At 40.0% G+C, this 13,871-nt stretch overlaps 1 protein-coding gene across 1 annotated transcript in view; it reads right to left on the bottom strand.

The window, feature by feature from the left end:
- Window positions 1–13,871, bottom strand: part of diaph2 (diaphanous-related formin 2) — a 547,192-nt gene that overhangs the window by 362,908 nt on the left and 170,413 nt on the right. Inside the window, exons 7-9 of the mRNA XM_052020928.1 lie at window positions 11,259–11,333; window positions 9,842–9,911; window positions 4,889–5,025 (exon numbers count right to left, since the gene is read on the bottom strand). Coding sequence (XP_051876888.1) covers window positions 4,889–5,025; window positions 9,842–9,911; window positions 11,259–11,333 — 282 coding nt within the window. The remainder of the gene's footprint in view (window positions 1–4,888; window positions 5,026–9,841; window positions 9,912–11,258; window positions 11,334–13,871) is intronic.

Here is a 13,871-nt window from a genome sequence, read left to right on the forward strand (position 1 = left end):
AGATAGTCAGCAGGGCTGTGTGTGGGGAAATCGTATCTTGCGAATTTAAGTGAATTTTTTTGGAGAGGTAACCAAGAGGATTGATGAGAGCAGGGCAGTAGACATTGTCTACAAAGACTTTGGCAAGGCCCTTGACAAGGTCACACATGGTAGGCTGGTCCGGATGGTTAGATCACATGGGATCCAGGGTGAGCTAGCCAACTGGATACAAAATTGGCTTGGTGGCAGGAAGCAGAGGGTGGTAGTGAAGGGTTGTTTTTCAGATTGGAGGCCTGTGACCAGCAGTGTGCTGCAGAGATTGGTGCTGGGTCCACTGTTGTTCATCATCTATATTAATGATTTGCATGAGAATGTAGCTCGCATGGTAAGCTTGTGGATGACACCAAAACTGGTGGTACAGTGGACAGTGAAGTTTAAGATTACAACAGGATCTAGAACAACTGGGAAAGTGGGCCAAGGAATGGCAGATGGAATTTAACTCTGACATTTTGGGAAGTTAAACCAGGACAGGACTTGCACAGTAAATGGCAAGACTCTGGAGAGTTGTAGAACAGAGAGACCTAGTCATACACGTACATAGTTTCCTGAAACTGGCAACATAGGTAGACAGAGTGGCAAAGAAGGCATTTGGCATGCTTGTCTTCATCAGTCAGGGCACTGAGTGCAAGAGTTGGAACGTCATACTACAACTGTAGAAGACATTAGTGACACCATTTGGAGTAATGTGTGCAGTTCTGATCACCCAGCTATAGGAAGGATGCCATTAAGCTGGAAAGGATGCAGAAAAGATGCACAAGGATGTTACCAGGACTTGGAGGGCTTGAGTTATAAGGAGAGGCTGAATAGGCTGGAGCTTTTTTCCTTGGGGTTTAGAAGACTGAGGTGTGATTTTACAGATATATATGAAATCATGAAGGGTCCAGATAGGTTGAATAGTCAGTCTTTTTCATAAGGTCGGGAAGTCTAAAACTTGAGGGCACAGATTTAAAGCAAGAGAGGAAAAATTTAAAGGGGACGTGAAGGGCAACTCTTTCACGCAGAGGGCAGTGGGCACATGGAACGAGCTGCCGGAGGAAGTGATAGAGGTGGGTACAATTACAATGTTTAAAAGGCATTTAGACAGGTACGTGGATAAGTTTAGAGCAACATGAGCCAAACACAGGCAAATGGGACTAGCTCAGTTCGCAATTTGGTTGGCATGGATGTGTTGAGCCAAAGGACCAGTTTCCATGCTATGTGACTCTGTGGCTCGATTTAAAAATCATTCTTACAGAATTGTTGAAATTTAATGAGTAAAAGCTATGCTATGGCTGATATTCACAGAAACAATAACAAGTCAAATATTTCGCAGCAATTTATCAATATCCTGTTGGACTATTAAGATTATATTCACTTTCATAAGTACATTTAGAAATAAATAACTACAAACATCTATGACTCAAAAGGTGAAAACAAAATCCGATACAGTTTAAATGGCTTCAAAAATTCACTGTTACAGATTCTACTTTGAAGAACATTATTTGAGTTAAATTGTTATTTTCAAATTCTGGCTAATCATGTTACACAAAAATATGTTTGACATAAGCATGTATTTCCTGTAACAAAATTTCACTTCATTTTAATTGAAAAAGAACGAATATTTACCACTTTTAAAAATGTTGAAAGATATTTTAAACTGAGATAGTATGCACTATTGGAGATTGTTTCACATATTAACTCCTTTTCTAAAAACATCATTAAATGACAATGTAATCAATTTAAACGTATAACTTTCATTTTCGAAACAAGAGTAACTTCATTAAGTGCTTCAATCTGCTCTTGCACCTTCATACTCCTCAGCAAGACTTAATGCAAAATCATAGAAGTGCAGCTGGAAGCGAGAGCAAGGCTGGAAGGTAATTTATGTATATTTACTGCCTACCAGTCCAAGGCCACCACATCAACCTCCTGAACCCAGGTCTACTGCTGTGGGAATGCTGGATTTGGAGGTCAAGGATATGCTACATGCTGGGCAGATGGTAACTGACATGCAAGGGAAGGTTAGATGGGGTACTGATTTGGAGAAATGAGAAGAAAATAATGAGGGAAGGCTTTGAAGAAAATCGTGCTGAAGTCCATTATAATGAGCACCCAAGGCACTTTGCTTCCCTACCCAAAAACATCAAGTGATTTGAGATGAATCCCCTGAGATCCAGGAGCTAATTAACATCAAATGCAAGGAATTCTTGAATTGGATGCAGTCCTGTATTCATTCCAGGTCAAACTACTTAGTCCCGCCTGACTATTGCCCCTGACTGATAAGAACAAAAAGGCTTTGTATCTGAAGCAGAAAGAAACAGCCTGGCAGGCACCTGAGAACCAAGGTCCGACAAAAAAACTCGTGACCTGAAGAACAAACATGTGGAAGACTGCGCCAAGTCCAGCAACTCATTGATACCCATCACACACATCATGGACATCTGCAGCTCAGTCACCCATGGACCCATCCACAGAGAACCAAGAACAGAGTCAAACTTATCAAGGACAAAGAGGTCACACTTGATGCCTGCTAGAAGAAATATTTCAAAGGTCTCCTTAATCTTGACTTTGTCCTTGATATATGTGCCCTTGACACCACTTCACAGCAAACTATTTATTCCAACTTCACTGCAGTCCCTGGTTGATAAAAACAAAAGACCATATGCTAATTGAAAAACAATACCTCAGAAACAGATAGTATCCATGCTGAAGTTCTCAAACTTGACAGAGAAAAACTTCAGGCATAAATTCACAACTCCATCTCCCACTTCTGGGAAAAGGAAAACATGCTAGGGGATCTCAGAGATGCAATAATCATGACCACATTCAAGGACGATTGCAGTAACTAAAGAGAGGGAATCGTTGTCAACCCTGGGAACAGCCAGCCACAGTATTCTCTTTAATCGTGAGATTAAAGAGAACACTGTGGTTGAAGAGCTAATCTCCCAATTTCCATTGTGGTTTCCATCCATCTTGAGGCGCTATAAGACATGACCTTCATGCTTAACAACCACAAAAGAAATGCAGAAAACAGCATCAGCTACCGTATGTGGCCTATTTTGATCTCACAAAAGCCTTTGACTCCAGCAACCTGGAGAAACTGTGGAGAGTCATTTCACATCAATTCTTCTGCTGCCTGCAAAATTTGCCTCCATCTTATATCCACTACTCGTTGGCATGCAAGTCATGATCATAACCAATGGCTCCGCACCAGACCCTATTTCAGAGCAAACTCTGACTCATCGCCCCATCACTTATCTCAATCTTGCTGCAAGCTATCTCCAACAAGTTTGCATTGGAGTGGAACAGATCTGCAAAACAAACAGAAAACTGCTTACTCTACGTCACTCGGTCAAACCAACTTCAGAACTCAAGATGCAGTAAGCAAATGACATTTTCTATGCTCATGTTCTGAAGCCAAGCTCCAAGGCTTGTTGGCTTGATTACTGAAGCATGCAAGAGAATAGACCTTGCACTGAACATCCACAGAAAAGAAATTCTCCAACAACCAGTCTCCACTACACAACATTGCCCTTGGACAACAAAAGTCCATGATGAGCACCTGAAAAGTGTGGACTGCTTTCCATTTTTCAGCAACCATCTCTCAACAAAGGCAGGCATCAATGATGACATTCACCATCACCTTCAGTGCACCAGCACCAATTTTGGCTGTCTAAGAAAAGGTGTGCTTGATGATTAAGACCTCAAACCCAGCACAAACTCATTTCTTCTGGGAACTAGTGATCCCTCCACTCTGGTATACTTTTAAGATTTACAGAAGACATCTCAAAGCATCGGAGAAATACCACCAATGCTGACTCTGCAAAATCAGTCAATTCCAATGGACAGGGTAGTTCTTTTGCAGGTCCATCAGACTCCTAAAATGGACACTTCATTTTGAGCTTCATTATAACAAGAGATTAACAGGTAGACAGCGGACACATTCGACTATATCCTCTAAGACTCCATAAAAGAGTGTGACATCCTTCCTGACTCATGTGGATGTCTGGTCTATGACCACTGATAATGGGGAAGAAACACCTTGGAAGGCATTGAGAATCTCAAGCACCTTTGTTGGGAGTACACAGAAGCCCAGCATAAACAGCACAAAGAGAGTGCAAAACCTTGCAAACTATCCAGCCAGCACAAAGCTCATAGTCTACTGTACAGTAGTGACTCTGCCCTCCTGTGCACTTCTGAGTGATGGACTACCTACAGTAGGCACCTCAAAACAATTGAGAAATACTACCAATACTGTCTCCACAAAATCTTCCAAATCTATTGGCAGGATTCCTGGCAGCATCAGTGGGTGCCAAATTCACACAGCTAGTAGAGCTGCTGTCTTATAGCTCCAGCAACCCAGATTCAATCCTGACCTCCAGTGCTATGGCGAGGCTGCATGTTCCCCCTGCAACCATACATATTTCCTCTGGGTTCTCCAGTTTCCTCCCACTTCCCAAGGGACGGACAGAGTGGTAGGTTGATTGATCACTGTAAATTGCCTTTTTGTGTATAGGCAAGAGGTAGTACCTGGGGTGAGGAGACAGGAATATGTAAAGAATAAATGGAATTAGTGTCACAATTAGTGTGAATAGGTGCTTGATGGTTAGCACAGATAAGGTGAGCCGCAGGGCTTGCTTCAGTACTGCACAACTCTATTGACTTCATTAGCCACATGAAAGCTTGCGAAACAGGACTGGTAGAAGGCCATCCTCAATTCCGTGAGATTGGCTCAGAAGGTGACAAGAATAAACAACTGCCAAACCAATTTAAATATCACAATTAAGATTTCAAAAGAATGGACCAAAATGTTTACCACAGAATAACAATACATTCATAGGTTTCAAAATATAAATACATTTAAACTTACATATTTTCTTCTCCAACGATGCAGACTGCAGAGAGAATTTTGACAATTTCTATCATCATGTTTGTTTGCTTTGGATCAATTGCTCTTGCCAATAACAACAGGCTCCTTTCATCACCCAGTATTCTTTGCAGCCCAAACTAAAGGGGAAAACAGAGAAATAGATTTTAGCTTGGAAGATAATTCTGATAGTCTTATTGAGATGCTTCATTAAATGTCTAATCATAACAGTCATACAGAGAACTTCAATTCGAGTACATCAACACTAAGTTTTCCTGAGCTACTGAACATTATATTTATCATTATGTCCTTCTGTTCCCCCCAAACAATTTGCTGCAGCTTGTAAAATAATATGTTTCACCAGCTTCTAAATGTCTCATCTGCCAACAGATTCATTCAAGTATCTGAAGATGTGTGCTTGATTTGTCAAGGTAAGTTATCCTGCAATCACAATTCCTGCCAGAAATGATTTGACCAGTAAAAAATGTCACTATTTCCTCTCTATGACCAAGTTTTATTACTTCAGATTTATTACCTACTAAAATTGCTCCATTTCTACTCCTCCATTATAAATCGCCTTCTCAGTGTTGTTACTACCTGTTCACAGTTAATTCTTTGGCTTCTAATCCTTCAGCTGGCTGCCATAACACTTACAATCGCTTTATCGAATCCATCAATATGCTGTACAACTTTGATCAGAGTTCACTTTCATTCTCTCCTTCTGTTTTACTTTTTTCATGCTTCAGGAATAGGTGATCTTTCTATCCTCCAGCATCCCCTCTTCTGTACGGTCCTTCTCTATAGTACAGCAATCTCATGGTTCTCTCAGTTGCATCAGATGTAGTACTATAAATTCAATTTCACAATGCTGCATTTGTCAGCATTATGCATCTGAAATGTTATTTCTTCCTAAAGTGAAAATTAATAACAACTATCTGAAGTCTTAAAGCATCACTGGGAATTCAACTGGATTTAAGTAATCCTGGCAGCTGACACAGTTTCCACGTTGGGATGCACATGATAATATCATGCTCCTTTTGGAGAGTTGCAGGGAAAAGAGTTGTGTTCCAATAGCAACTGTCACTGGTCATTCCCAGGATAACTAGGTTCTCCCATCACTACAATAAGATCCCATCAAGTCCCATACTTATCGTTAGTCATTCTACCGCATCCCCACTCAACAATACACAAGCCAAGCATCACGCAAGCCCATATCCCAAATCCCCAACCCTCCAGTCTTTCAATGTCACCAACCCACCACCTAACCCATCTTGATGGAGTCAATGACACCCAATATATTCAATCGTGTAACTCATCACCACCGTAATCTTCAAATGCAAACCTGAGACCCACCCGATTCTCCTCACCTGATTAGCCCAATCCTTCTTCCCTCACAGCACATGAATAAATCCATTTTAATTTCATCAAGTAACTGTTTGGATGGCTCATGGCTGAAACCCACCAATGTTTTCAGTCCAAGTCTTCCACATCCAGTCTACGCATATCAAAGGCAGCATTCATCACTCATTAGCACTTTCAAACACAATTAAAGTAAATGTTCTTTTCACCATCACAGTAAACTATTAATCCAGAAAATCATGGCCTACCCCTGCTCCACATTTAGTCTCATAAGCATCACTCAAGTTCCTACCTGGCTTCAAGAGCTTAGTGCCCAAATAAAATCAAATTCAAGACTTTTTTTTGTAATTTCACCACCACAGCCAGTCTCGTCTTCTCTCCAACCAACCCCATGAGCAATATATTTCACACAGTCTTGATACAGCAACTCTAAATATGCTCTTTTTAAGTTGTATGGATAAGTCAACACCTCAGTATCGTTTACTCTTTATATAACAGATGTATAGTATTCAGTGGACACCATTTTAAGTAGATTCTGTCCATATTTTGCAAAATTCATGTGAAAGGAAAATCAGTTTTGAGTTATGGAAAAGATCAGAAGGTACAAAATTCAAAAATCAAAGTGACAACCAAATGTTGATCAGCATGTGGTAAGATGAAAAACAATCAATAATTTCCCTGTTGCAACAGCTACCAATGGCTGGATGTAACTAAAGGGTTAAAAGAAGCATCTTTCCCTGCTTGGACTATTTGGTTTTCCCAGGAGTTACTGAAACCATGTGAAACAGCAAGACATCAATGTGGAAGGTAGCCCCAAGCATTAATTGGGTGCAGTTAAACGGATAGCTTTGCAAAACAATCAGGGTATGCTTCAAGCCAAGTGAGACAATGGGGAGTGTTAATTTGCCCCATCAGACAAGATCCCTGGGCTTCATTCGAGTTGGTCACAAATCTTTCTCGGCTACACACTCATGGAGCCACCCGCCCTCTCAAAGATTAGAATTTTTATCTGTTCATTAACAGTGGAATTTTTCTGCACTCATGACTGATGAGACTCTCGAAAACAATGGGAAGGTTTAGCAAAGGTGCGGAATCCTTTGTTATGGGATGAAAGGGGGCACAAAGCCCTCCTTGACTATAAAGATGCGCCCCGCAGGAGAGTCCTTCAGAGCTTCTCTGTGGTTTGGTTCGCGGCCAACGCTGCCAACTGTCAAGCCCCTTCACGTCTTGTTGAAGTACCCCGGGACTCTCCTTCGGCGATAGACTGAGTGGCAGAGAATGCAACGTTGCTAAGTACTGGATGCCAATAAGCATCACTGAGTACTGCATGTAAACTTGAGCTCGATTTTAACCAGGGAAGTGTTAAGTGGATGAGTTTGGGTTTTTGGTCTTGTTTCTTTTAATTTGGGTGAGATTAGATTTGTGGCTAGAGCTGCAGTTTCCTTTGTGTTCAGTTGTTTTTAGTTGTGTTAAATAAAGTTACTCAAACTTTTCGTGAAATTGTGGTGTCTTTCATTACCAATTCTGTTGTTCGAAAGGAATCCAAAAGAACCCGAGTCCTGTTTTAATACAGGACATTAGACCTAAACTAATATTTAGCTGCTTGAACAGGCTTCTGAAAACTTCCGACATTCCACGGGGAATACATTTATGTACTGTTTGGTCTTGTTAGAGAGCAGTGATTTACAATGACTCAGTTATTTCTTCCCACCTCATCCTTAATATTTCTCCCTTTGTCCATTAATATCCATGATACAGCTGACGCCCTCCACCACTTTGATAGTTTTATTTCCTGGTCCTATCTGGCTCTTCACCTTAATGGACATCCAACCCCTCTTCACCTCCATCCCAGAACAAGAAAGTCATTTGCTTCTTCCTTGAATTTCCTTCCAACTATTCCAACTCCATTACCACATTTAATGCCTGGGAGAGGCCAAACCAGTCCAACGCCACTACCGCATTTATTTGAGACTGGTAGAACTCATTCTAACAATTTTTCCTTCAATTCCATTCACTTTCACCTTATCAAAGGTCCAGGCAGGGAAACTAATATGGGCCAAAGCAGTGCCCTTCTCTTTGTGCGAAGTGTGGAACCTATGTTTCTGCCCTACCTAGGTCCCCCTTCCTCAACTCTCTCAGGTACACTGATGCTGCTTTCTGCACTTGTACAGAATTCAAAATTTTTATTCCTGTTGTTGCCAATTTCTTCCCTGCTCTCACTTTCACATGATTCACATCTGACTTCTCCCCTTTCTTGATTTCTCCATTACTATCTCTGAGAATAGGCTAGCAATCAACATCCATTACAAGCCCATAGACTCCCAAAGCCACCTCAACCCCTTCCCCGAATGTTTCCTGCATTCCAGTCCATTCTCACAGATTTTCTGTCTCCATGATGGGACTTTCCACACTGCTCACTTCTGAGAAGTCTTCCTTTTTCTTCAACTCTGGCTTCTCTCTACGATGGTTAACAGGGCTTTCGACTGTGGTCTCCTCCATTTCCTATTTACTCTTTGCTCCTCACCTCCCAGCGAAAGCAAGGATGGGGATCCCTACATCCTCACCTTCTAACCCACTAACTTCCACATTCGATGAATCACCTTCCATACTTTCTGCCTCTTCCAACATGATCCCACCACTGTGTATTGCCTTCTTCTTTGCATTATGACTGGGCCATGCCATCTGATTCACCCGTTTGCTTCCACCATTCACTTCCTTTCTCACAGCACATTTCTATGCAACTGCAGGAGATGCAATACCTGCCCTTTTACCTCTTCCCTTCCCATCATCTAGACACCAAACAGTCCTTCCAAGTGAAGCAGCAATTCACTTGCACTTATCTCTGTCTCGTGTAGTGCATTCAGTGCTCAAAATATGGCTTCCTGTACGCTGGAGAAACCAAATTCAGATTGGGAGACCATATTGCGCAACACCTCCATTCAGTCCACAAGGGTAATCCTGAATTTACAGCCATTTATCGCTTTAATTCTCCTTACCACTCCACTATGACCCTTCTGTCTTTGGCCTCCTACACTGTTCCAATGAAGAAATTTGAGGAATAGCACTTCATCTTCTGTTTAGGCTCAATGAAGCTCTTGGAATTCAATATTAAATTCAACAATTTCAGATAACCAGCTTTTCTAATTTGTGCCTGAGCTGGCCACTGATATTGGCCATCTCTCTCCACTGGTATTACCCATTTGGTTGATACTACCTGCATTTTGTTTCAGATTTCTAGCAACTGCTACATTCTCATTTTCTTCTCCCCCCCCCCCCCCCCCCAACCCCCCCAAACTGGCCTTAGACATCCATTATCAAGCATTTTGTCATCTGAACAACCTTGGACCCCAGCCTTTATTCTCTTCACACCTTCCTCTCTCCACAACTTAAAGCACAATGTTTCCACACTACTTACCCAATTTTGATGAAGTATCATTCACCTAAAAAGTTAATTCTGTTTCCTTCTCCACAACTGTGGCCTGAACTACGAAGTACTCATTTGTGATTTATTTGATTTTTTCTACAGGAAAAATTCTCCAACCTGAAACAATCATATTGTACGCATGCATTTTGATACACGATAAATCATAACCTTACCTTGTTATTCATAAATGCTTTCAGACACTGGATGAGTTTATGTTGATTTTTTTTATCAATCATTTCTTGTCTAGGAGGAAACAAATACTAAATGCATATTTACTTCAAAGTTTTTCATTGCTTGTTAATACCCGTTTTAAATTGCAATAATTTGTTATAAAAATATTCCAATAGAACGAACATGCTAATTTAAAGAACATCAGTTTATTGTCCCAAGGACTGCACTACAAATGCAAGGACTACATTCCATCCAGCAAGATTAAAAGGTGGCAGATACAGAGAAAAATAACTTGAATCAGAGTATAATAACATTTGTCACAACCAAAGGAGAATTATACTGAAAGGCTAACCACCCTGAGCACAATGCACACAAAGACTACTAATCTTGGTGCAACAGAAGTTTGGTGGTAAGAAATGGCATCACACAACAGAATGAAAGACGTCTACCTTCTACGAGGTAAATTGGTTTATTATTGTCACATGTACTGAGGTACAGTGAAAAACTTTGTTTTGCATGCCATCCATACAGATCATTTCATTATAAATAACAGTGCATTGTAGTAGTACAAGGCAAAAGCAGTACAGAATGCAGAATGAAGTGTTACAGTTACAGAGAAAGTGCAATGTGGGCAGAGAATAAGGTGCAAGGCCATAACGAGGTAGATTGTGAGATCAAGAGTCCATTATATCGTACTAGGGGACCATTCTATAGTCTTATAACAGTGGGACAGAAGCTGTCCTTGAGCCTAGTGGCATGTGCTTTCTGGCTTTTCTATCTTCTGCCTGATGAGAGGGGGGGAGAAGAGAGAATGTCCAGGGTGGGTGGAGTCTTTGATTATGCTGCTTGCTTTACTGAGGCAGCAGGAAGTGTAGACTGAGTCCATGGAGGAGAGGCTGATTTCCGTGATGTGTTGAGCTGAGGGTTGACAGTTTTTTGTTCAAAATAAAGATTTGTATAATGAAGAAATATATCATCTGTTTATGGTTACGATCCATGTCTTATGTAAAAACAGGGTAAGAACTCAAAGCAGATAAAAGAATTATGTAAGAACAAGAGAGAAGGGGGTGAGGTAAGAGGGCGAAAGAGAAAGGGAGATTTTACAAGTGGAAGGAGGAGCTCAACTGGCCAGGCTGCCTCATATGATGGACTACCAAGTAAAAGAGAATGGTTGGAAACTGGAACTAAGCACCAGCATTTACCAGACGAAAGTGATACAGTTATAAATAAACTCCAAATCACCCATAGTGTTAGAAAAACTATGGTAATGTTAATGATTAGCTGCCCAGAGCATACAATATATAATATCCCTAAATTTAATATAAGTATTCAAATGTCTTGATGCAATACAATTTTTTTGTTGTTAACAATTTTTTCCAGCTCTTCTCTGCCCTCATTTGCAATTTGCTTATTGCTTACTGTTTTTTGTCCAATAGCTTCTCCAAAGCATCAAGCATGAGACCGAGTCCTTCGTGGCCGAAATTATTAACCCAGCTGAAAAACAAAACACATTTATTAATTATGCTGCCTTGTTTAAATACTCATGAATGAAAATGTAGATCATTTCAGAATATAATAATCCACAAACATACTGGAAAATTTTTCAAATCACACTGGTTCAAATTTCATAGATGATATTGGAAACATTCAAGGATTCAAAAATAAAAGTGTTAAATCTAAGACAAATGTTCATGATTGTATTCAAAGACAAAATCATTCCAATGGTAAATTTGAACAGCTTATTTTGGAAGTTACACATTTCAGGTACAAAGAAAATGATGGATAAATGGATTAGAAACATTCCTCTGAGTAACTTGATTGGTTTACTTTTGCTTTTCAATTCCTCATGGATTACATAGAATCAGATAGCAAGAAAACAGGACCTTTGGCCCAAAGGATCTGCACTGAACATAAATAATCCTGCACTGATCTTGTTTTATTACCTGTCATTTTCATCAACTTCCACCAGATTCAACCATTAACCAACATGAGAAGAAATTTACAGTGGCCAACTAACCCATCAATTCACACATTTCTGGGATGTGGAAGCCAGCAGCATGGTGGTGCAGCTGGTAGAGCTGCTGCCTCACTGCACCAGCAACCTGGGTTCAATCCTGACTTCGGGTGCCATCGATGTGGTGTTTGCACACACTCCCTGTGACCATGCGGGTTTCCTCTGGGTGCTCTAGTTCTCAACATCCCAAAGACATGTGGGCTGGTAGGTAATTAGATGCTGTAAATTGCCCCTAGAGTGTAGGCATATATTAGAATCTGGAAGATGGAGGGAGTGAATGGGAATGTGGGGAGAATAAAATAGTATTACTGAGGGATTAGTGTCAGAACAGATTAAATGGGTCAAAGGGCCTATTTCCATTCTGTATGACTGTATGATTCCCAGAAGAAATGAACACATAGGGACAAAGTGCAACTCTCTCTTCAAATCAATTGTTTCCATTGAACCATTGATCACTGATTCTTTTCTTGCTTTTAAGTCAGTCAGAATATTATATCCAAACTGTTAATTTTCTTGATCCCTGTAAATTATTTTTTACTGCTCAGACTTTTTCTTCATTAGCAAAGGTTATTTATAAATAACCATGCTCGCTCCAAATAAGTCATCACTTGTTTATATTTCCACACTACTAGTAAAATTCAAATCTCCATTAATCTTGACTGCAGTAAACTGTTTTCTTTTGAGAATATGCAAGATCCCCACTACATTTTCTGTTAATTCTTACAATATAATTTCAACAATATGATTTCCTGAGTGTTAACAGCTGAGACATTCACAATTTCAAAGAAATTACTCACTGAAGGAAAAAAACACACAGGAAAAATAATCTGCACATTATTGAGACACTTGAAATCATTCCACAATCAATTAATGGATTTAAGTTGAGAGTTTCTATGAAGACATTTTTTAAATAAAAATACAGATAAAAGCTCTCTCACTTAATCTTTGGTAAACATTGAGGTCTTCAAGTGCATCTTTATGGCTATAACATTGAGTGCAAACTGATTTGTATTGAATCCTCATGGTGTCTCCCCTAAAAATGAACATCATATCCGGGATTTTTAATTTGTGGAACCTCAAAAATAAGCCTTTTTTTTGTGGAAGTGAAACAATCAAAGTGCTCATCGAGAGATAACAACCTGCAACATTGTTCCCTGAGAAAAGATATTTGCTTTCAGACGAGTTTATCATTATAAATATGCTTGTGCAGCAATTGCAACTTGGGCAGGACTAAAGGCTAGTCCTCATGATCTTAAAGGTGGGAAACTAAACAGATGATAGCAAACCTCTGATACTCCTTTGGAGGCAGAACACGTGGTTTCTCTCCAGTGCTGCAGAGAACAAACATTACTTGGCCATATTAATTGTTTACTCAGTTCTTGTGGCAACAGAACTTTCATTGCAGGCATGTTCTACAGTACTTGACTGGAATCATGTGCCATTTCATAAGGAAAAAGCTCCCTTTGACCAAAAGCAGGTTTGTAACTTAACACCCAAAAAGATGTTAACCTCACCAAAATTATATGAAAAATCCAGATACAATACAAAAATATTTTTCATTTAATCTCTTCTTCAAGTTGTGAACTAAAACTGGCAATTCAGCTTCATAAACACCATCTGTCTTCCAGGACATCTTTCAAATTGTCATTCTTCAAATGAGAGTCCCGAAAGTGAGTAATGTCAGGTTTTTCCGTCAAATCTTTGTAGGAAGCCTAACATACCCACGCACATAACATTTTCTTTCCAAAGAAGAATTACTTTTTCAAATCCAGTGGCATACTGATACTCTAGCTATGATCTGAAAACCCAGATCAAAGACTGAATATAAGACCTTGAGGTCCATTTCTCCATCTAACATTATGTAATTCATTACACACTACCAGTCAACAATACATACATTTGTACTGATGCAACTTGATACTTCCAGAGGATATCCGTTTAAGGTCAGAGGAGGAATGTTCAGGGGAAATGTCAGAGGTAGGTTCTTTAGACAGAGTGGTGTGTGCCTGGAACGCACT

Source organism: Pristis pectinata, chromosome 8 (assembly GCF_009764475.1).
Source record: "Pristis pectinata isolate sPriPec2 chromosome 8, sPriPec2.1.pri, whole genome shotgun sequence".
Classification (NCBI taxonomy): domain Eukaryota; kingdom Metazoa; phylum Chordata; class Chondrichthyes; order Rhinopristiformes; family Pristidae; genus Pristis; species Pristis pectinata.